The 24048-nt window shown below is 49.3% G+C and overlaps 1 protein-coding gene across 10 annotated transcripts; it reads left to right on the forward strand.

Moving 5' to 3' along the window:
- The first annotated feature begins 1068 nt into the window (after positions 1 to 1068).
- KLRG2 (killer cell lectin like receptor G2) lies at positions 1069 to 23622 on the forward strand. Of its 10 annotated transcripts, none has more exons than XM_074366941.1 (6): positions 1069 to 3233; positions 4590 to 11271; positions 14673 to 14774; positions 15140 to 15288; positions 22681 to 22784; positions 23194 to 23447. In XM_074366941.1, exons 2-6 carry the CDS (start codon positions 10509 to 10511, stop codon positions 23312 to 23314), a joined length of 1239 nt encoding a protein of 412 aa, XP_074223042.1. In that variant the 5' UTR covers positions 1069 to 3233; positions 4590 to 10508; the 3' UTR covers positions 23315 to 23447. The 10 variants fall into 10 exon arrangements, 7 of the variants coding, with proteins under 7 accessions (XP_074223042.1, XP_074223048.1, XP_074223047.1 ...); XR_012508059.1 differs by lacking the exon at positions 1069 to 3233 and adding an exon at positions 20705 to 21071 and having other exon boundaries at positions 3725 to 11271; positions 23194 to 23226; XM_074366943.1 differs by lacking the exon at positions 1069 to 3233 and having other exon boundaries at positions 3771 to 11271; positions 23194 to 23249; positions 23407 to 23622.
- The last annotated feature ends 426 nt before the right edge of the window (positions 23623 to 24048 follow it).

Genomic DNA, 24048 nt, shown 5'->3' on the forward strand with positions numbered 1-24048 from the left:
TTGATGCACATGTACGCACCTGGGAACATCTCCACCTCGCTGTATGCTATGACCATCTATCTCTGGCCATCCTTCTCCTTGTGACTGACAGGCTGGCAATCATGTTACACTCATTACCATGCAGGACTGGGTAGCATCAGCACAAACATGCTTGCTGTTTGGAAAGCATCACGACATCACTGAGAATTAGGCCTAACAATGTCCCCCTCCCCAGCCCAGCCTCACACACGAGTGTTAGTGTCAGTGTGTCCCATTGTCATGTGCTCCCAGTCTCCCTTAAAGGCCATGAGCATCACCGGGGTTATTAACCTGGGCCAAGGAAGAGCCTCCCAACTCCTGCTTTTGTGGCCGTGAAGTGTGCTGCTAGCAGACTGGCAGGGAGGAGGCACGGCCAGGACTTGGGGGCAGCACGGGAGAATCCCTGGATCCTGGGGCTGCTCCCTCATGAGGGGGCAGGTATCCCTGGGGAGTCACAGTGCCCATGTGAGAGCCCTCCTCTTTCTCACATGGAAAGTCCTTGAGTGCTTGGGGCCCTTCCAATACCTGAGACAGGTCTCAGGAAGCAGGCCCACCTGTCTTGAGACAGGTGGCAGAGGGACTCAAGGGACAGGTGGAGGCTAGTGAGAGGGAGCCATCACGGAGAACAGAACTGAGATGGACCAGGGCCTAGGTGGGTGGGTGACTCCATACCTCACTCAGGTGACCCCACGCTTCTGACAGGCAGAGGAAGCCAGGTCAGTTCAGTCCAGACAGAGCCAAGTCCAGGGCCCAAAAAATAGTCAGGGCATCCCAGGTGGGCTGTGGGGTTACTGAGACCTGTGTCTGACCTTTTGTCCTGAGCAGCTTTGGACTGCGTGCTGGCTCCAGTACCACCATGCAGCCTAGCATATGGCCACACTGGAGTGGCCCAACTTCCTGGTAGAACCAGAATCTGATGAGTTTGAAATTAACTCAGGCTCCTTGTCCTCTCTGAGGTCTGCACGGCCGAGCCTACAGTGGGTAGTTGGGGTTTTGCCAGGAGACCCCCACATCTTCCTCTATAGTCAGTCACCCGCTGGGGCCTGGGCACAGGTCCAGCAGAGGGTCTCTTGACCAGAGTGTGCATTCAACAGCGCAGGCTGTGAACTGCTTAGCCCAGGGCTCCCCGTCCCTGGACTGTGATGTGAGTCGGGGTAGAACCTCCCTGGAGTTGAGCAGCTCATCACCTCTGCTCCTGACAGCAATGGAGAAACAAAGCTGATGTACCGAAGAGTCTGATTTGAACTTAGCCATCTTACTTTCTTACAGACTCATTACCAAAAAAGAGAGGTATTTTCTGCATCTTCCTCTTCCGAGGGCAGTTGAACTTTTTGTCCTGGAAATTGAAGTTTCCTAGCCCCAGGGGAGAGATGCCTAGACTCATAAAATAATCATAACTCAGGAGGTGTAGGATAGAGGAAGACTCCATGGACTGAGTCCAAAGAACAGCCCAAGGATGGAAGAGACTGGGCAGGGACAGGTGTTCCCATGGTGCCAGAGACCTGCCACCAGAGGGGCCAGGGAGGGACAGGACCTCAGGCTGGGGAAGGCACCAGTAGATGAGGTGGAGGCTGCCTCTGAGGCTTGCTAGGGAGGAGGCTGGATTAGTCAGGGCTCTTTAGAGAAACAGAACCAATGGGATATGTATGTGCATATACATTTCCTATATATTAGATATATTTCATATATATATGATGAGGAACCAGCTCACCACATTATAGAGGCTGAGCAATCCCAAGATCTGCAGTCGGCAGGCTGGAGACTCACTAAAGCTGATGGTGAAGTTCCAGTCCGAGAGCAGGAGGAGCCCGACGTCCCCGCTGCCTGCACCCACGAGTGTAGAGTGAGAGGGTGAAGGGGTTAAGCCCAATAAAGCCCAACACCTGGAGACTGCATCAGTGTTAGAAGCCGCGGCAAACTCAGGACCCAAGACTCAAGAATGAGCCTCCACTTTCCAGGCACCCATAAATCCTGAGGTCCTTGTTTAATCTGCTTGAGAGAGCGGGTCCTAGATATTGACCCACAGTGAAGTTCTCATGTATTTTCATAAGTGAGGCTTGAAGTGGATATAACATAACTTAGGAAAATAAAGAAAGGTGATATTTCTTGTACTCGAATATTGAGAGGCACATTACTACCCATTATGAACTTGTAGGAGCCCTGTCCTGAGGGACAACTGTGGTGCAGACATAAGAAAGGAAGCTGATAGGATTCAACTAACAGGTAGTTAATCTCTGCCGCTGTTATCTAAGGCGAGGGGTTGAATTTTATAGAACATGAGACAGAGGTCAAGGATGGTAATGAGTCCAGTTATCAATTCCAGTATGGGAGGGTTTTCCCACACCACCAAGCAATTCTGACACCAGCTGGGTGTCCTACAGTTCAGCTCAATTCTGACAATGTCTACCTGGATAGTGTCAGGTCCCACATGTTAAGGACTCGGTTCCACAAGTCTGCCCCCACTTCAGATTTCAATTCAAAATCCAGGTTATCACCTGTACTTCCGACCAACTGGCTGTAAGTCACAGGTTCCCATGGGTTGGATTAATTTGATAGAGCAGCTCACAGGACTCAGGGAACCTAGTTTACTTACTAGATAACTGGTTTATTATAAAAGGAGATAATTCAGCAAGAGCCAGGAGGGAGAGATGCATAGGACAAGGTTTGTGGGGAGGGGCACAGAGCTTTTGTGACCCCTCTCTCTGAGGGCACCACTCTCCCTGCATCTCCACATGTTCACCAGTCCAGAAGTTCTCCAGACCCCATCCTTTTCAGTTCTTATGGAGGTTTCATTACATAGGCATAATTGATTAGATTACATCCAATTGGTGATCCATTCAATCTCCAGCTCCTTTCCCATCCCTGGAGGTCAGGGAGATAGGACTGAAGGTTCCAGCCTTCTAATCACATGGTTGGTTCTCCTGGCAACCAGACCTTTGGTGTGGCCCAAAAGTCATCTTATGAACAAAACAAAAGACACCTTTATCATTCTCATCACTTAGGAAATTCAAAGGGTTTTAAAAACTATGTGCCAGAAACAGGGACAGAGACCAAATAAATATTTCTCGTTGTAAACTGCAGTATCAGAGATGGTGTTTCCCAAGACACGGTGGTTGAACCTGAAGATCTCTGAGCTCTCATCTGTCAAACCAGGCAGGCGGTCACCAAATCACACATATGCCGGAATTCAAGACTATTCACACACGGTGGAGGAGGTATTGTGGACATGGCTTCCCCCTTCTACCTGCAGGGAGCTCCTTGAAAGGAAGAAGCCAAGCTTAGGCAGAACAGGAGCTGGAGCCGTCAGGTTACAGGATGGGCCCTGGTGAAGGGACTGCTCAGACCACAGGAGAAGAGTACACTCTAGACCAGGCAGGACCCAGTGTAAGCGAGAAGGAGATGGTTTACAAAGGCAGGTTTTCACCACGGGCTAAAGGGCACAGATGTCTGAATCCATAAGAAGGGAAAGGGGCGGGGTGGCCAGGAGCCAAGGAGGCTCTGACAGCTGGGCCAGGCTTTTGAGTGAGGCTGATGACCTCAGGGAGATCAGGGAGGCAGAGCAGCCCGTATGTAGGGTTGGACAGGGAGGCTGATGAGGGATGAGAGCTGTGCCCCAGACTTAACAGCCACCTGCGCAAGAGTGTAAGGACCTGTCTCCTTCCCGGGCGGCCCTCTCTCCCCTTTGGTTCAGGGCCTGGGTTTAGGGGGTGGGTGCTGGCAGTGAAGGGTTCTCACCACCGGCAGGGGGTGGTGTGGGGCAGGCAGGGGTCCCCACATCTCAAGGGACTGGAGGGTCCCGTGTCTCTATATTGAGCACTGCTGGAAAAACTTGCCACATTCTTGTATTTGGGAGACATTTTCTTTTATTCCACTTTTCCCTCATTCTCCCTTTTCTCTGAAAATGGTGTTTTTTCCTGATTATATACATAGTTACCACCTTTGTCTTGGAAGACACCTTCAGCTGTTAATATCTTTGATTAGACTACAGTTTTCCACATTTAGTCATGGCTTCCTGGCGATGCACTCTGGGCCTTTATTTAGGTTTCACAAGGCCTGCTCTGACTTGGGCAATACCCTGTACCTGAGGGCTCAGTAGCAAATCTCCTTTGCAGTGAGCTGGTCGGGCTCAGAGGCGAAGAGGGGAATGTTACCCCCACATTTGGATCCTCCTCACGGGGTGCTCCTGGGCCCTTGTGTCTTCTTTTGCTGCTCTCAGACTGTGGCCATGGGGGTCCCGCTCAGCCTGATGAAGGGTCTGTGACGTGAGGCGGTGGGGGCTGCTTCTGGTCACATGACCCCCTGCCTGCCTTGTCCATTCCTGTCCCAGGTCTCCTGTTCCCCCATCCAGGTCTGTCCAGGTGTTGGGTCCCAGGCCCGGAGAGATCAGCTCAGGGGGGACATTGACCCATAGGCGAGCGAGGTCTGCCCTGCACGTTACCGTCTGTTCACCCGGGCTGTCTACTCACGCAGGCTAGTTACTCACAGCCCCCAGGGCGCTGCCTTCACTGCGAGGGGAACGGATTCTAGCAGTGGAGCGCCCAGCAAGGGCGGCTCTTTGTTCTGACTTGCAGGGAGCAAGCAGCTGATGACTCAGGGAGCTGCTTTCCTGCCCCGTTACGGCCCTTCTGAGTCTCCCTGGATGAGCACACACGTGTCCGGGTGGAATGTTTTCTCATCCCCCGCGCAGCCTTACCTTCACCTGCACACCTGACTGAAAGCCGCTGTGCGTTCCCGCACTGGAGCCATGCCTGTCTCCTCCACCAAACAACCCTGGCCAAAACAGGATGCCTCGTCACTCCCAGCTGGTGGCTGATGTCTCAGAGAGCAAGAGGTAGGATCGAGGCGAGGAGGTGGCTGGAGGGACTTCAAAGCAAGGCCCTGGCTGCTGAGTCACTGGGCCAACTCCTCCACCCCGGCGCCAGCCCCGGTCTTGCATGGACCAGAGCCCTCTGGAGACTGAGAAAGAAACCTCGAGGAACCAAGACGACTTAGGGCAGCAAGATGCAGAAAAGATGTGTTTGGAATGGATAAACAAGTCTATACTGTATTGCATAGAGAACTATATTCAATATCTTGTAGTAGCTTACAGTGAAAGAGAATATGAAAACGAATATATGTATGTTCATGTATGACTGAAGCATTGTGCTGTACACCAGAAATTGATACAACATTGTAAACTGACTACACTTCAATTAAAAAAAAAAGAAAAGATGTGTCTGGGAGTTGGAGATGCATGACGGCTTCGTGACTCTCCCACTTAGGAGTCGTGTGATTCTGGCAAGTTCCTCAACCTCCCTCTCTCTGTTTCCTCACCTGTAAAGTAGGAATTTCAGTGCCTTCCTTGCACAGTTATCATGAAGAGTAAATAGACATTAACAGTCAGATGCACTGCATGCAACTTGATTGGAATCTGATTTGAAAAAGATCAAGGGAGTCTAAATATGGTTTCTGTAACATCATCTAGTATGGAGTACTGGTTGACCTCTTGGTGTGAGAATGGTGTGTATTTAATAGGATACTGCAGTCATCAGAGACACACGCTGGAATATTTAAGATGCCAGTTTTGCAAGGTCTGAAGTGCACGCAGATGGTTGAACAACAACAAAAAGTACATTTCCTTGGAAAGAAAGACAAAGCAAATCCGGTGAACTGCCAACTGCTGAATCTAGATGGAGACTCTTCAAGTGTTTGCTGTGTATGCTTTCCATTTTTCTCAATGTTTAAAATTTATCAAATAAAAACTGGAGGAGAAGAAGAATAAACGAGACAATGTATATCAAGCACACTGCACAGCACCCTGTTTGGCAATGTTTATTTTATGAATAGTCATAATATGTCACTGGGGCGACATCAGCCAAGAACCAGAGACAGGCCTGTCAGCTACTGTTCTGGGGACACAGCGATGATTGCTAGAGGACTGGAGACAAATAGTAAACAACGAGACAAGTATGTGAACACGTTGGCTGAAAACACTGCTGAGTGCTACGAAGACAGTCACAGGTGAGGCACCTGGGACCTGCGGTGGGAGTGCCACACGTGTGCCTCTGAGCAGGTGGAATGTCAGCTGAGGATGGACCGTGCCAGGGAGCTGGCCGTGCAGAACCTCCCACCCCGCCCCACCTGTGCATCCAGGGGGCTAGAAGAGCTCAGGATGCCACAGTGGGTGACATCAGCCTAGAGGCAGGGCTGGGCATGTCTGCTTCCCTCTTAGGTGCAAGCAGCCGAGGTGCAGTTTATGCTGTTACAACCCTCCAGTCTGTTCACACAGGCCTGATACCATCAGCCTCCTGGAGCCATGAGCTCCCTGTTGCGGGGGCAGGAGGGGGTGACGAGAGTGCCTGCTGAGCCACTTCCTGGAAACAACCCGTGATCTGGAACTGGCCTTAGAGGGAATCTCCAGGGCCCTCTTCACAGGCCCTGGGGCTGGCAAAGGCACTCCTCAGTAACACAATTAACAAATGAAAGCGTGTTCAACCTCATTCATAACTCAGGAAATGCCAAGTTGAAATTTCACCCATCAGATCAGTAAGGGGTAAGGAGACTGAAAAATAACAAGTCCTGATGAGGCTGTGGGAACAACCCTCTCTCAACAAGCATCCATTGTTTGTTCAGCCTTTGTGGGTAATCTGGGTAATCTGGGCACTGTCCGCCAAATTTAAAGTTGTGATTGCCCTTTGGCTCAGCAGTTCCATTTTAATGAATCTCTTCTGAAGACATCATCAAAGAAGTGATTTTTTACAACAATGTAGGAGGATGGTCTACAATTATATATATATGAATTGTAACTGCAGCATTTGCAGCACTGCAGGAATTATGTCACCGAAAAGGGAAACCCCCCAAATGTCCAGCAGGAGAAGACTGCTTACATAAATTATATAGAGGTATGCATTTAATATGAGTGAAGTTTTGGAAATAAAATATCTGTACTTACAATAACAGTATAGGTTAATGTATGCATAGAAAAATAACCAGAGGACTCTGTATTAAAAAGTAACAGGTCTCTGGAGCATGAAATCCTGGGGACGTTCACTTTCTACAGTATGTTTTTCTGTGATATTTAAATTTTGTATCATAAGCGTGAATTACTGTTGTAAGCAGAAAAAGGATTTTAAAGAGAGAGAAGTGAGAGGACGGAAGAACTGCAGTGAATATTTGTTCTTCTGTTTGGCCAGCCAGGATCTGAGCCCTCCTTGAAACGTTTGGGTAACTCACCTGCCTGAGGGTCTCCCGCCATAGCTGTTGTAAGTGGCCTTCTGAGGCTAGGGCCATGGAAGGTGTGATGGAGACTGTGCCAAGTCCTGGTCCTTACCCACCCCCTCCACTGCCCAGGGAGCCTAAGGGAGCCCTGGGCAGCCAGTGGTTGGAGTCGGGTTTTCTCCCACCTGCAGTCAGAGTGGTAAATGATGTGCTGACTTAAGGCAGAAAAGGGAGGTAGGGGAATGCTACTAGAGGGCCCTCTGAAATCCACAGAATTTGAACGAGCAAGCTTTAGGAAGGACTGAAGTCAGAGAAACTCCAGGGACCTGAGGAAGGATCTATGGGTCTTCTTTCTAGAGAGCTGCCCCACTGGGAGTTGTGACAACTGACAACTCCCAGTTCCGGGTCTCTCAGATCAGCTGCCAAGTTCCTGTAAGGGAGAATCTGATTGGCCCCACTGAGTCAGCAGCAGGGAAGGGTCAGGGTAAGCTGTCCCCAGGGCCGGCAACCACCTGGCCCGCTGACTTGTATTGGTTTACTAGGGATGCTGTGACAAAGTACCACAAACCAAGTGTTTTAAACAACAGAAATGTATTGTCTCATGGTTCTGGAGGCTGGAAGTCCAAGATCATGGCATCATCAGGGGTGGATCTTTCTGAGGCTTTGAGAGAGAATCTGTTCCAGGCCTCTCCCCTTGCTCTGGGGGTTTGCCAGCCATCTGTGGCCTCTCTTGGCTTGTAGACACATCACCCTGATCTCTGCCTTCATGTTCACAAGGCATTCTCCCTGTGTGCATGTCTGTGCCCAAATCTCCCTTTTTAATAAGGACACCAGTCATACTGGATTAGGGGCCCACCCTACTACAGTGTGACTTCATCTTAACTAATTACCTAATTCCAGATAAGGCCACATTCTAAGGCTCCAGAGGTTAGGAATTCAACCTGTGAATTTGGGGCCCAGGCAGGATGAGGGGAAAAAACTCAACCCATAGCATAACTGTTATGGGCAAGGTCAGGTTCAAATTCAAGATGGAATTTAGATGCCCCTGGGTGCCTCTGAGTCCAGCACCCAGCTCAGGTTGGTGGCTGTGGCCAGGGGAGCCAGGCCTTGGCATGTCCCTCTTAGCATCAAGGATGTGTGTCTGAGAGTGACGCACACTGTGTTTTCTCTCGCTGACGCTTTCTGAGCCAAAACACCTGGAAGATAAGTGTTTGCTTTTATAAACTACGCATGTGATGATCATCATCCCAGGAGAAGATATTTAAGCAGGAAACTCCTCTCTCAGCTCCTGCCCACAGGGAAAACGGACAAGCAGCCCATCCCAACAGGGACAGCAGCTCCCTCTAAGAGGTGAAACAGAGATGGAAGAGACCTTCCCTTTATATTTTACATACTTTTTGAACAATTTTCATTTTTACAGTAATCTTTATTAGTCCTAAAAAATAACTTACAATATGCTATCTTTTTAAAAACTGAATTTTCATGTAAGAATATACATACATACCTTCTCTTTCAAGAAAGTGGAAACATTGCAGAAAAGGGTAAAGTTTCCTAGACTCTCCCCTCTGTGCACCGTCCCCCCCACAAAAAAATCTATAGCCGAATCCACTAGTGTTATCACTTTGGTGTGTATCTTTCCACATTTCTTTAAACACACTTCCAGGCATATATATGTCCCCACATTAAATATGTAGTCTGGGTTTGGAAGAAATTAAACATAAAATGTTTTCATATGGTGCTGAACTTTTTCTCTCAATTAAGTTTCCTTAGGGAGCATCCTTTCCAGTAGTTTAACTCACATCCTAAGATCCTTCTCCTCCACATCCTCCTTCCTTCCTCTCCCCCAGGAGTAACAGGTCTGTGGTTTTCCCAAATGCTGCTCCCAAGACCATCCAGCAAAAGTCTCTGGGGTAGAGTTGCCTGATGTGGCAAACGAAAATATAGGAGGTAGGTTAAATTTTAATTTCAGGCAACAAATTTTCAAATATAAGTGTATCCCACAGAGCACTTGAGATGTACTTACACTAAAAAAAAAAAAAAAAAAACCCATCTTTCCTTTATCTGAAATTCAGATTTCACTGAGTGGTCTGTATTTGATCTGCCAATCCTACCTCTGGGCACTTGTTAAAAATCAGCCTTATCCCATCTTGAGATTCAGTAGGTCTGGGCGGAGCTCATCAGGAATCTGTATTTTTTAAATGATAGTCAGTTAGTAGCTGACAAGAGAGAATTTAATGTAACCTTACTGTGTGGTGGATAATGTATAGCATATTAAACAAAGCATTATACAAAAGTAGTTCCATATAACTATTATGTGAGAGTTTTGTTTGGTAAGATTTTAAATCATGCTACTGTAATGTATGTGTTTGTTTCCCAGTGAAAGAAAGTGAACTATATAAAGAGTGAAAGAATATGTCAGTTACTATGGGTTTATACATAACTTTCGCAAAACAATTTCTACCTCTTCAGTGTAATTCCTATGTTTGGCAGCACCATCTACCTAAGTTCTGGTATATGTTTGAAAGTAAAAGTTTTATTTTCTTTTAAATATTAAAAAAAATGATATTCAGACTACTAGCCACGCCTGGGAACCCTGTATTCCACGACACCAGGCTGGCGGGGGTCCAGGCTTTTCTCCCCATGAAACTACACATTTTCAAGCTTATCCATTCCTCAGTCTTTATTATGTTAGCCCAGTAGGAGTGAGGCCTCTAAAACAGATGTCCCTGGGACTTCTGCCTCGGGAGAGTGCTCTCAGGTGTGGCGGCCCTTCCTCCAGTACATTGTCAGAACAACCGGCTCTGCTTCTTTTCCTCCAGCCGCTCTATTTTCTTTGGACCCGCAGAATTTTCAGGTCCCAGGATTTCTACAGGCTTGGGCAACTGCTCTCTGACCAAGTAACTCTCAAACTCACCACAATAGCAAAGGGCTGGAGGGGAAATGGATGGGTCCAGGGACAAAAAAAGAGAGAAGATTCTAGGCTCTGTTTTCCCCCTGACGCACCTGCTCCCAGCTTCGTCTTACTGGGTAACCCCTCGGCCAGACCCTTAGGCCCCAGTCTTTTCCCAGAGCCACGCTAACGTGAGGCTGGGCCCCTGAAGGGGCGTGGCCAACAGAACCGAGCTACAGCCAATCCCAGCGGGGTATTTGGTTGGGAGGTGGAAGGGGGTGTGGTGACAGAGAGGGGCGTGGCTCGACAACTTCAGCAACCCAGCTGGACCAATCCCGGGAGGGGAAGCTGACTCCCGACCTGGGGCCAGGTGCGCCCCGCTCTCGGCTGCTCTACGCGCCTGATGGAGGGCTCCCGGGCGGCGTCGGAGGGAGACCAAGCCCGGGCTGAGTTCCCAATGGAGCCCCTGGGAAGCGAGGACCCGGAGCTGAATCAGCCGCAAGTCCCCGCAGAGGAGCGACGGCCTGAGAGTTCCGAGAGCAGCCCGAGGCTGGCTCCGGTCGCGAAGGAGGTGGAGGACGAGGGCCAGGACCTGTCGGGGGAGAAGAAGCTGCCCTCGCCTCGCCCCGCACCCTTGCGGCCACCCAGCCTGGGCTACGGCGCCTTTCGCCGCCAGGCGTCAGTCGGCCCGGAGCCGCCGTCGCCGAGCCTCACCGCGGCCGAGCAGTCCCGGGACGGCGAGGCGCCGGGGTCCGAGCTGGTGCCCAAGGCCGCGTCAGGTGAGCCGGCGCCGGGCTCCTGGACTCCCGTGGAACTGCAGGTGGACGTGCGCGTGAAGCCCGTGGGCGCGGCCGGCGGCAGCCGAGCGCCCTCGCCGGCGCCCTCCACGCGCTTCCTCACGGTGCCGGTGCCCGAGTCCCCGGCCTTCTCCCGCCACACCTCTCCCGCGCTCCCGTTCCCGCGGCTGACCCCGTCCCCGGGCAGCACGTGGAGCCGTGGCGTGCCGCTGGCCGCAGCTGGGGCGGAGCGCGGCCTCGACGCCGAGGGGCGCGCCGAGTCTCCGGGCTCCCCGACGTGCCGCTGCCGCTGCAAGGAGGACGCCGCGCTGCTGCCCCGCGCTGAGATGGATCGCGACAAGAAGCTGCCCCGGGTCGTAAGACTCTTAGGTAAGCTGGGAGCCGCGCTTCTGGGTGTAGGTTGGCGCGACTGAGCCCCTCACTCCTTCACCCAGCGGTCGGCCACTGCGGGGGGCTAGGGGACCCAGACTACCATTCTGATGCCAGGTTTACGTAATTGTAATTCAAACTGTTGGCAGTAGACGAATAAAACGACAATTCTCCCTCTTCGACCCTCCAAGAACTTTCACATTCCCTCTTAGTGTACGCAGCATCTTTAAGAAACAGAAGTGGAAAAAATTCCAGGCGATCTTTCAGGATCACTTGACCGTGGCAGCGGCTCAGGCTGGAGCGCCACCTCCCGACTCCTGGCTTCGGCTAGCCGACCTCTCAGGCCTAGACTCCCCCTTTCCATCCACCATCTATCGAGGACCACTTGCCCCAAACACTCGTCCATTCAGCAACTACTTCCTGGGGGCCATGTGCTAGGTTGCATGGGGGCGGGGTTGTTGGTGGGGGGTGGCAGTTGGCAGGGAAGAAGAGCGAGCCTGAAAAAGATATAAACAAGCCTGGACAGGGAGCCAGAAGAGAGTGGTAGGTGAACTTGGGGGCATGGGAAAGCTTCCTGCAGCTAAACCTTGGAAGCTGAGTGGGAGTTGGGGTGGTAGCTCCCCTTATAGCTGGAGAACTGTTGGAAACAGCGACCAGGAGGGGCTAGAGTTCTGCCCAACAGACAAACTACCAAAAGTCTGGTCAGTTGAGAGGTTGGGCGGGCCAGCTAGACAGACCCCAGATTCCCATGGCCTCTATGCCAGGGGTCCTTAGACAAGGGTTCAAGGACTCAGATCATCAGGAACTTTTGCAGAGTTTTGTGTGAGCACATTTTCTGCATGACAGGTATATTTGCTTTCTGGTGCTGCTATAACAAATTGATATTAAGTTAGAGGCTTAAAATGACACTAATTTATTATCTTGCAGTTTTGTAAGTCTGAATTCTGATTTGGTCTCAATGGTCTAAAGTCCAGTTGTCAGGAGGGCCGTAATCCTCTCTGGGGACTCTGCGAAAGATTGTTTCCTTACCTTTTCTAGCTTCTAAGCACTAAGGATTTCCTTAGCTCATGGCCCTCTCTGTATTCAAAGCCAGCCAATGTTAGTCTGAATCCTCCCACTGCCATCTCTCTGACTCTTCGTTCCTACCTCCCTCTTCCATCTATAAGGACCCTTGTGATTACATTGGACCCTCCTATAAATCCAGGATAGTCTCCCCAGCTGAGGAGCAGAGGCCATCAGCAGAAGTAGGTTTCTGTGAAGGCGAGGACATAAGCAGGGCTCTCAGTGGCAGGAGGGCTGAGTCCTGGTGCCCAACTTTGTATTTGGAAGTTTGTATTCTATTTTTTAAGATGCCCCCCTCCCCAACCCTCTATAATTGAATAAGTTGTTAAGTCTCGAAAAACCTGGCTCCGCCCCTGCAGTGGGATCTGACTAGGAGGAAGCAGGTGGTGTTTCAGTTGTGGGGTGGGAGAGGCGGTCCGGGTGTAGAAACTGCGATGGGATGGGATGAGTGGTGGGCAAGCAAAGGATGTGACATCAGAGGTGTCAGTCCCAGATAAGAGAAGAAAATTGGGCTGATGCTAGAGAATGGGGCAGAAGGGAAGACGCTGAGGAGGAGGGAGTGTCTGTTATCAGTGTCATGTCACCAGTCTCTCGTGGAGGTGAAACCCCTTAGGAGCTGGACCTGGGTGAGTTTACCGGCACTGAGAGAAATTAGATTAAAGAGGAGAAGGTCCAGGACTGGGGGCAGGGAGCAGACGGGGGTTGACAGAGGATTTTAACTTCATCTGTACGTTCATTTCTTAACCACAAGAATATGTTTGTGTTACTTGTGTAATTAAGAACTTCATTTGAAAGAATGGGTGGGACTTCTTTATGCCTAGAAGTTTTGGGAGGACAGATGACTGCCGGGGCCCATTTCCAAGGTCATCCTTGCAGCCCTCAGTGCCACAGGTGTACAAGACTTTTTTTTTTTAATTTTTAAAAATGTATTCATGTATTTATTTTACAATATCACTTTTTAAATTGAAGTATAGTTGATGTACAGTTATATATACATACATATATACATATATATTCTTTCTCAGATTCTTTTCCATTAAAGGTTATTACAAGATATTGACTATAGCTCCCTGTGCTATATAGTAGGTCCCTGTTGTTTATCTATTTTATATGTAGTAGTGTATATATGTTAATCCCAAACTCCTAATTTATGTCTCCCCTCACCCCCGCTTTCCCCTTGGTAACCATAAATTTGTTTTCTATATTTGTGAGTATATTTCTGTTTTGTAAATAAGTTCATTTGAATCATTTTTTTTTTTTTAGATTTCACTGTACATGGTTTTTTAAATGGAATTAGTCTTTTCAAAATAATAGAATTACCTCTGCTGTTTCAGGCTTTGGCAAATATGATAATTGAGTTCTTAGGACCCTTACATTGATTATGTGCATTCCTGGTCCTCATCCCCAAGATCTGGGTGGATCTTGGGCCCCTGGAGGCAAGTTGTTGGCTCTGAGTGATTTCACACTCTGGGTCATGGCAGAGATCAAATCCTGAGTGCTTGGTTGCTTCAGATGGGTATGTCTTTCTGGGTGGAAAGTTGCTTATAACTGTTGATGGCTGTGATTAAGCGTTTACTGTTTTTCTCCAAGTTTTCTCCTCTGGCCTCCCCAGTTACTCCATCAACAAGGCAGGATGTGGCATCTGAATGTACTCTATCTCTGAGCCTTTGCGCCTCTCTTTCCACCTAGAGATCCTCCTGTGTCCCTTTGCCCTCTGTAGCCTCACTCCAGCCATCTGGTCCCCTGGGTCCTTGAGCAGCTGACAGCTCACATCTGTCTAGTGCTCTACAGCCTGCAAAGCACTCTCTGCACGATGCTTCATTAGTGGCTTCCAGTGACCGAGAGAGACAGAAGAGGCAGGTGTGATTCCAATGTGAAAATGGGAAAACACCAGGAACATTTGAGGGGTCCATGGAGTCAGGACTTGAACTTGAATTTGGGGGTCTGTCGAACTCCAGATCTGGCCCTTGTTCCTGTCTTGTGGGAATGTGACCTCTTGGCACCTTGGCTTGTCCCGTTATCTCTGCGGGTGCAGGGCCCTTGCTCCATCCTTGGTGCTGTTTGTGCCCTGCGTCTCATGCACGTCGGGTGTTCAGTAAATGGTTGTTAGTCAACTATTCTCTTTCTTGAAGAGAGTCTTATATCTTCTAGTTTATTTAAGAAGTAGAATATCTTCTAGCATTTTTCTCCCAAACTGACCTTCTGACCTAAATTGAGTGATTTATCCTGGTATTTTGGGCTGAGGGGGTGGGTGCAATGTTGGTGTAGGAGTCAGCATAGTCCTGAGTTGGGATGGTCTCCTAACCTCTGTCTCCTGGTTGTCCCTTCCCCGCCTGCAGGGCTGCCCATGTACCTGAGGTCCCTGCACTGGGCCCTGGCAGTCATGGCCGTGTTCCTGGCGGTGTCCACCGTGGCCGTCGTGGTCCTGGCCTCGAAAGTAGGTATGGCGCCTCCCCCTGGTCCCCTCTCCTCCCTACTCCTGCAGCACAATGTCTAGTTCTTCCAGCACCTTTGTGAGAATTAGAAAAAGACATCCCCACTGGGCAGATGCAGCAGGAAGACACAGGCTCATTGAGCAAAGGTGAGAGAGAAGAGCCTCTTCTGACAGGGGACAGCTGCCCTGCCTGTGGTCTTGTGCACAAGCTGTCCAGCCCTCCCTGGGCCACCTGCCCTGCTTGCCCCACCAGTTCCATGTCTCCAGATTTGCTCCCTCAGCCAAGGCGGCAGGCAGATTTCAATTTTTTAACTTGCGTACCTTCAACTCTGTCCAGTTTACCCTATGGCTCCCTGGTGGTCTCTGTTCTAGCAGGGGCCAGGTGCCGGCCATGCCCCCAGGGCTGGATGTGGTCCGAGGGGCACTGCTACTACGTCTCCACCGAAGCTGAGGCCTGGGAGGCCAGCCGGGCCTTCTGCTCAGCCCACCATGCCACCCTCCCTCTGCTGAACCACACCCAGGTGAGGAGGGGGACAGGTGGGCAGGAGAGGGGCGTGGCTATCATTACACATTGCAGATTCCTAGCCCTGCAAGGAATCTCAAAGATCTAGTCCAACTCTACAGTACAGAAAAAGTCACCAAGGCCTGGAGAAATAAAGTGACTTTCAGGAGGACCAAAGTCAGGGCTCTAAGGTCTTCAGTTTACTCTGCATTCTAAGAACTGGAGGTAGAGCTGAGAAGGATGGAGCAGGGATGCTACTGTCCAGCCTGGTGGCCAACCAGTGAACAGTGAGCTCAGGAACCTGCCTGTGCTGGCTGGTCAATGGGGGAGACACCTTTGTCATCTCTGGGAGGAAATTTATGTGGACTGTATGGAAAAGATATTACATTTAGTAGGTATACTAGTCAGGTATTGCCATAATAATGCTGGGCAACAGATAGCTCCAAAAGTCAGTGACTTAAGACATTAAACATTTTTCTTGATTGTTGGTCTGTGGGAGGACTGTTGATGGGCTGATCTGGGCTGGGTTTGGCGGCACAGCTTAGCTTCTGGATGCAGATTGGCTAGGTTTAGCTTGAGCCTACTGGTTGGGTTTGTGTTTGCTCCATGAGTCTCTTGTTCTTCCTGAGAGAAACTCTTCATAAGCTGCCCGTGGCATGTCTGCTAACATTCCATTGGCCAAAGCAAAGAACATGGCCAAGCCCAACATCAAAGGGACAGGGTAGTATACTCTGTCCTCAGGGATGTGACAATTTGCTGTGATAATCCAGTCAATGGGTTTGAAAATGGCTACAAAAAAGGACCTGTAAACCAGATCCAGAGGATTGGGGGTATAGCTCAGTGGTAGAGTGCATGCTTGGCGTACGTGGGGTCCTGGGTTTAATCCCCAGTGACTTCATTAAGAAAAAAAAAAAAAAGCAGTTCTAGCCCTTGCTTTAATTTTATTTAACTTAGGGCAGTTGCCAAGAATTTATATTAGCTGCCTGATAGGCATGAAAATGCAGCATTCCTTTGGTCATTGCTTTTGTAAAAATTTTTTGGACACCTGCAATTGGCACTGGGGATACAATGAAACCCCAGAACAGAACAGCTTCCACCTTCACATGACTAAGAACAGTGAGTGAGGCAGACATTAATCAAGAAACCACAGAAATAGATGTTTAATCACCATACTGATCTGTGCTTTGAAGGGAGGGTGCACAATGCTTTGAGTGTACATGACAAGAGGATGTGACCAAAAGTCAAGGTGGACGAGGCAGCATGGACCAGGAGAAAAAAAACCAGAAACCTAAAGTAAAGTGAAGAAGCTCAGGGAGTTGGCCAGACCACCTCTTGGAGTCCTCTTTTTTCTGCCCCTCTCTGGACTGGTAGCGACCAGTCCGCAACACAGCTATTGTCCTGGAATTTCTTTTGCCTTCATTCTCCGTACGCATTTGCCTCTTTCCTGTGTGAGATCCCTTGTGTCCTAGAGACCGTGTCTTTTCCTGGTGAAGCACATCCTCTGTAAATTTCCTAGAAAAAAATTCTTGAGACCTTTCATATCTAAAGATACTTTTATTCTAACCTCTCATTCAATTGATAACTTGGCTTGGATAGAATTCTAAGAAATAGTTGTCCCCCAGAATTGTGCCGGTTTTGCTCCATTGCCTTCAAACTTTTAGTCTTGCCGTTAATAAGTCTCAGTCACTCTGATTCCCAATCCTCTGTATGTCCCTCCACCCCTACTCTGGAGAATTTCAGCATCTTCACCTTTGTTCTTACTCAGTGTTCAGAAATTTAACAATGATATTCCTTTGTGGATCTTTTTCTTCATTTTTACTTTTGCTGCCCTATGTGTAATTTTAAGAACATTTTTTGGTTCTTCAAGTGTTCCTTTTTTATGGTATCCTCTTCCTTGTTTCAAGGATGAAACATCTTCTCTTATCTCATTCTAAATATTAATTATAGTATTTTGGAAATTTTCTTCTGCTCCCTGCATTATCTCTATTTTTCTGCAAGTACTGTGCATTATTCTGTGCCTTTTCTTTTTGTTTTTCTTTTTTTGGTCTTTTTCATATTTAAAAATGTCCTTATATGTCTGGTGATCCTTAGCTGTGGTAATTAGGAGTAAGGCACTAGATAGCAGGCTGGAAGCTCTGTGTCGGGGGGTTGGGGTGAGTAGATGCATTGGGTCTTATTAGAGGCAGGCTTTGCAATAGGAAAATCAGGCAGGGACTCATCCAATTCCTTAGTGAACTAAACTATCAGCCTTGCAGGGGCAGTGGGGGAAGGAAGCAGAGGTTTCACCTCTAAGAATGTGATGCTTGATCTCTTCCTTTTAGTGTAAGTACCCTCAACCTCCAGTCAAACATGGAGCTCTGAATCCCCAAGTCCTGTGTGCTTTATCTCCCCAAAGAGTTCTGCTACCTGGCTGCACAGAGATGTGGATGATCTTAAAGGATGGGAAAGAGGTCCAACTGCTCCTTTTATATACTTTCAACCAGTCCTTTTTCCAGGCCCCTTTTCCTGTACCTTGGCCTTCAAAGAGACCTGTTGCCTCTAATATTTGAGCATTTGGGGGCTTCTCAATACAAACTAGCGCATTTCTCAGCTTCCTCCCACTCTACCCTTTCCTTGAAAAATCACTAAGCTTTCTGGGGTCTGGAAGCCAATTAAAGTTGTCTAGCTTCCAAAATTTTGCTAACATTATCTCCTTCCATTCTTATCAACCTTTTCTATTATCAGTTAAGGAAGTTCCCTTCTATTCTTATCTTACTAAGAGTTTTAAACATGAATGAGTCTAATTTCATTGGATACCTTTTTGGATACATTAAGATAGTAACATCTTTTTTTGTTTCTTCCTTTAATCTTGAGGTGAATCAGACTGATTTTTTAAAATTCTTGTCCTCTTGTGATAAGGCTTATTTAGCCATGATTTTTCCCTTCCCGAAATACTTCTGTATTTGACTTGATAATATTTTACTTAAGATTTTCACATGCGTGAAGTTTTATTTCCTACCCAGTCCTGAAATCAAAAGTATTCCACTTCACAAAACAGGGAATGCGGTTTCTGTCTTTTTCCTTTCTCTGGGAGAGTCTTCTGGAAGAGGATATAAAAATTTGCTGGAGAAAGTGTTTTACTGTGAACGTGGATTGTTTTATTTCCAAGGATAACATATAGTTTTCAGAAAGCTTAGGGAAATGAAAAGGATGCAATGCAGATTGAAAAAAAAATCATTATCAGTGATTCCAATATGGTAGATATATATGCAAAGAAAAGATACTGAAAGGAAATAGATTAAGAGTGGTTACCCCTGGAGGCAGGATTATGAATGATTTTTTTCCTTCTGCTTCTTGAAAGCTTTTTTAAATCTTCTAAATGTTCTACAAAAAGTGTGTGCTAGGACTAGAGGGAAATGCTAGCAGAATCGTAGCCCATTAAAGCAAGAGATCAGTGTGTAACAGTTTCTGCCCGGCCCAACCTGGTTGCATCTGCAAAATGAAGGCCAGCGGGAACCTGACAGTTCCCTAGAGAGTGTCTGGAACTGGGAAGGGGACCAAGCCGGATAGGAACTTAACAGCCCCTTTCCTAAGACAGACCCACTGAGCACAGCAAGTGTCATCAGAAGACTGGTGAAATAAAAGGTCCCTGCCCTCATTTGACAGGTCTAGGCCACAATGACCTCATACCTTGGCTGAACAAATGGCCTCCCCGTGGCTGAGGGTCCTTCAAGGAGGGAGATGGCCTGACTACCCAAACTGCAAATAAGCTTATGATAAAGATTTCTTTTAAAACTAAGCATACAGGATCAATCATTTATAACACAAGTATATATTCAGAAAATATGTCACAAAATTTAGATATGCTTTTTCCAAGAAGGAGCTTCCAAAAAGCCCCTTGCAGAAAGACCAAAGTGGAGATGTGGGGTCTCAGGCAATTAAAATCTGGAAAATGATGACTGTGGAGCCAGAAGTTCCTGGGGGCTCTGAGGTAGCGGTGGGGAAGAGCAGCGAAGGTCAGGCTGGATGGAGGCTGATAAGGGGGCTGGGCCTGCTGGCAAAGGCCAGGCTGCAAACCCCGGGGGCTTGCTGAGGAGCCAGTACACACATCTCATCCTCCCCAAGATGGTTTTGCTCATGGTTAGAGAAAAAGAGAGTTTCAGCTCCTCTGGTGCCATCAGTCATTAGATTCAAGCACCACTGGTTTAAGAACAGCTTTGTTTTGCAGGGTTGGGGGAGGAAGAAGCTTCCTGCAATGTACATATTGACTGTAAGCACATCCTGAGTGTACAAAGATGAAAATACAAATAAAGATATATCAGAGGACTCAAATTTATAGTATAAAACACTTAAATATTAAAGCAGAAGTGTATGGAGAAAGTAGAATGGTGGTTGCGGAGGGTGGGAGGGGAAGTGGGAGCTGTTTAATGGGGACAGAGTTTCAGTCGGGGAGGATGAAAAAGCTCTGGAGAGGAATGGGGGTGATGGTCACACAACAGTGCAAATGAACATAACGCCACTGAATTATACACTTAAAAATGGTTGAAATGGTAAATTTTCTGATACATATATTTTACTATGATTTTTTTTAAAAAAAACAAATGTATGAAAGCATAGAAAATAATTTACTTTAATTTTAAGATGTAAAATATGAGATTTCAAGTCAATTCTGCTCAGGATCTCATTCCCCACCTCCCGTAGCAGAAGCAAAATTGGAGAAGCACCAGCCAAAGGCAGCAGAGGCCCCAGATGTAGAAGTTTCTGAAAGTTACTTATTTCTCTAGACAATGATTTTCCCACACCATAATTTTTGCTAACAATGAGAACAGGTTAATGGAGTCTGAGTTGCAAGGGAAAAAAGGGACAGACTGGAGTGGGTGGGGCTGGGCAGGGATAGGCCATGGCTCAGGTCACCAGGAGGCCCCAGGTTAGGGGAGGGGGCCCAGCTGGCCTGAGGCTAGGACAGAGAGAAGGGCAGGGTCACCTTGGCAATGCCAAGCATCACATGAGGTCCCGTGTGTTGGGGGTGGGCACAAAGCTTTGCACACCACCCAGCAGACTGGAGATTACACGCCCCTGGCTTTATCCACATTATCTCAGGCCTCATTACAAACATCCCCCCCCATTTTACAGAGGACCACACAGAAACTCTGAAAGGTGGGTGACTTGCTTGGGGTCGGTGAGCATACAAGTCACAGTACTAGAATTTGAATATGGAGTCGGGGGCCTGTCCCCAAAGCTCTACTTTCCATAGTGATAACCCCCTTCTCAGCCTGGAGAGAAGCTTTGAGCTCTGGTGTGCCTTCCTGAACAGGCGGCTGATGGCTCCCAGGAGGACAGTGCTGGCCAGCAGGAGCCCCGGGTCTGCTGCAGCCACGGCAGCGAGATGCTTGGGTCTGCTCTGCCCGCTGACTCTCAGCTCCGAGCTAGCCCAGGTTCCTTCTCATCCCCTCCAGAGCTGCTGCTCAGCCTTGCCTGCAGGCCCCAGCCCACGGAGCCCAGCCAGAAAGGAAATAACCAGCCCAGGCGAGGCCACCTGTGCCTTAGCTGTCCTCACTGGCCCTTTCCACTTTGACATGCCGTCTGCACTGTGGGATTTCAGAAGGGGCCCTTCAGCCTGGAAGCTCCTTCTGGCGTCTTTTCCTAGTGGTTGACCAGCTGGTGCTCCCTTGAGGGGAGGATGGCCCTGCACTGATACTTCTGGGCGCAAGGTTGGCCTGACAGCCCATGTGTTCCCTGTGGCCCTTGCTGGTGATTGGCAGTGACACTTGGGAGCAGTTTTGTTCAGCTGGCCTACTATGTGCTGGATTCTAATGGTCATTGGTGAGTAAGTCAGGCCCCCGCTCCTCACCATGTTCACTGTCTGATTCAGGAAATTGACAAGGAAGCAAGCTAGTCAAATGCCACATCCCATGTTCTAAACTATGAAGGTTGTGGCGGCACAGGGGAGGGGATTGGTGTGATGTCCCTACAGGAAGTGACCGTTAAACTGAGACCTGAAGGCTGAATCGAGGTGGCCCCAAGGGGACGGGCAACACTCTGGAGCTTGCTTTCTAATCCCCAGGGTTAAATATCAAGCTTTCGTCTCTGTCGACGGAAACACTTACCTAGGGAAGAACTGAACATTCGTCACATTCATTTGTGCCAGGCCACCTCTCACCATCACCAAAGTGAATGTATGCTTCTTGGTGTTGTGAGCGCTGTGTGCTTGTTGGCGCAGTCTGCATTTTTCCACTTGGCATGATTGCGTGTTTATGCTCTCTTGCATAAGGACATCTTCTGTGTGCTTAATCCTTAACAGCACTGTAATTTTCCATGATGTTGACATCCCATCATTTGCCTAGTTATTTCCTGATGCTGAGTATTTGGGCAGTTTCCATTTTTTCTTTATAAATAGCACTGTGGTAATTTTGGGAAAGTTTATTTTCTCCCCTTTGTGTTCTTGGATTTCTTGCCCAAAGTGGAATTACCCATCCGAGTGACAGGAATGACGTGGCCGCTCTTGTGACGAAGCACAGCTTATGCTCCGGAGGCTGGGCTGGTGTGGACTGCGCCAGCCCCGCTGCCCCCACCCCGGCCAAGTCCCCGCATGAGGACTTGCAATATTGAAATATCTCTTTCCAGGTTGAAAATTTTCAAATACAGTTTTGGGTTTTTTTTGGCTTTAATTTGTTGCTAAAACAACATGACATTGAGGACAAATATTTAAAAGAGAAGAGTGTCTCTGATAGCTCTCTAACACACTAGTTTTGGTTTTTGCTATTCCTTGTGCGTTTCTGTCCATGTGCACACACACTTTTTCATTCTTACAGTCACGCCATAGCTTTTCCACTTCCTGGCACCCTTCATGTGCTGGAACTTTGCCCCCACGTTACTCCGTGGACTTCATACTTGCCCTTGTTTTTAATGGTCTTTACTGGGTGCAATCTAGTTTATGCTCTTGCTGGCTGTTGTACTGTTGACCATCTGCTCCCCGACCACCTCTGCAGCCTAATCGCCCCTAACTCTCGACTCCTGCCCCCTGAGGCTATTTGCTGTGGGTCACGCAGATGGGCTTTGTAGCCGCCTAGCTTTGCTCGGGTCCTTCACCCTCTTCCCCGGGCTTCCTCGCTTCTCTGTCCACTCAGTACCCACAGTGCGTTGCTCTTGGGGGTTGGCGATCTCATTCTCTCTCCCCGTGAGGGCTGAGATGGGCTCGCCCCCATTTCTGGTTCCCAGTCCTGAGCACGGTGCCTGGCAACCAGCAAGTATCAAATACAGCTTCCCAGTTCCTGGTGTTTGGGAGAGTTGGGCTGAATCGAGTTCTTCTCTGGCTTTGGGAGCTGGAAACATGCAGAAGCCTGGGGCATGGGGCATGGGTACGGGGGATGGAAGCCCCAGGTGAGCTGTACCAGTGTCCAGAGATGAATGACCAGCTACTTTTTGCCCTCAGGACTTCCTGAGCAGATACCCAGTCACCAACTACTCCTGGGTGGGGGCCCGACGAGGCCCCCAGGGCTGGCACTGGATCGATGGGAGCCCCCTGCCTCCCCAGCTGTGAGTGACTGTGGGCCTGGGGGGTGGCCTCCTCTGTCCCCAACACACTGCCATGGGCTCCCCAGTGTGACCAGAGTGACATTATAGCACCAAAGAGGGCTGGAGGCCTTCCCTGCCACCTGTCCTAAGGTTCAGCCCCTATCACCTTGCTTGAGTCCCCCAGGGCATTTACCCAAGCAGGATGGTCACCCTGTTCTACAGGTAAGGGCTGTGCTGATTAGAGAGGTTTGGCGGGTCACCAGTCACCACACAACTGACAGCTTGGGGTGCATCCTCATGATGCCTACCCCAGGGCTCTTTCCAGGCCTCCGGGCTCCATGCAGCAATCCCAGGGATACCCAGGCAGCAGGCACACAGGCTGGGAGGCCCTGTCATTCTGAGTGCCGCCCCTTCCTCTTGCCTTCCCCAGACTCCCGGAGAAAGACCAGGATGAGCCGGATCTCGACTGCGGGGGCCTGGAGAAAGGCAAGCTTGTGGCTTTGGACTGTTCCTCCCCCAGACCCTGGGTCTGTGCCAAGGGGACCAAGTGACCTGGGTTCCGCCCATCCTGAGCCTACTGGGGGCACACAGCCCCTGGGGGAGCCCAGGTTGAGAGCTGGAGCAGCCTCTTTCCTGGACCCAGGCCTCCAAGTCTCCCTGCTCTGCTCAGTGGCCCTGCCTCAGTGAACCAGGGACGGACTTCTGGCACAGGAAGAGCGCATCCGAGGAAAAGGGGACCTTCCACGCCCATTTCTTTCTCCAGCTGCTGAAGTGGATTTGTTTCGTGATCTTGAGTTTCCTTTTTGTTTTTAGCATCCTGAGCCTCAATTTCTCCCTCATTAAAAGGTCATTTCCCGTCCCCTCTCTTACCTGCTTAGTCCCGTGTCCACACCCTTTCAGTCACAGAGGAACAGAAAGGATTAACGGTCACAGGTGATTCCAACCCGGGTTCTCATTGACCCACGAAGACTGATGAAGTGGGTCTCCCATCTTGTGGCAAAAGGATTTGGCAGCGATAACATCGTTGCTATAAATGCCACTTCCAGGCGGCTGGGCACACTGACATCTGTGGAGGGCAGCACAGGAGGAGTGGCCGGCCCGGGGGAGAGAGGAAGGGGTTCCCGTCCCTGCCCCGGGAGCTGGCAGAGCCTAAGTTCTTTGCAGAGACTGGCACGTGGGGCTGGTGGGGCCTCCGACCAGCTGATGCCCAAGGCTGGGAAGATGCAGAGAGGACAGAGCCATCTGGGTGAAGCCTCCACAGACCTTGGGGTCCGAGTGAGGAAGG

This window comes from Camelus bactrianus, chromosome 7 (assembly GCF_048773025.1).
Source record: "Camelus bactrianus isolate YW-2024 breed Bactrian camel chromosome 7, ASM4877302v1, whole genome shotgun sequence".
Taxonomy (NCBI): Eukaryota; Metazoa; Chordata; class Mammalia; order Artiodactyla; family Camelidae; genus Camelus; species Camelus bactrianus.

Excerpts from the sequence above, each read along its gene's own strand:
- KLRG2 (XM_074366941.1), top strand. The coding sequence starts at position 10,509 with ATGGAGGGCTCCCGGGCGGCGTCGGAGGGAGACCAAGCCCGGGCTGAG. Across the intron at positions 11,272-14,672 it reads CCGGGTCGTAAGACTCTTAG|GGCTGCCCATGTACCTGAGG; the intron begins GTAAGCTGGGAG and ends CCCCGCCTGCAG. Across the intron at positions 14,775-15,139 it reads GGTCCTGGCCTCGAAAGTAG|CAGGGGCCAGGTGCCGGCCA; the intron begins GTATGGCGCCTC and ends TCTCTGTTCTAG.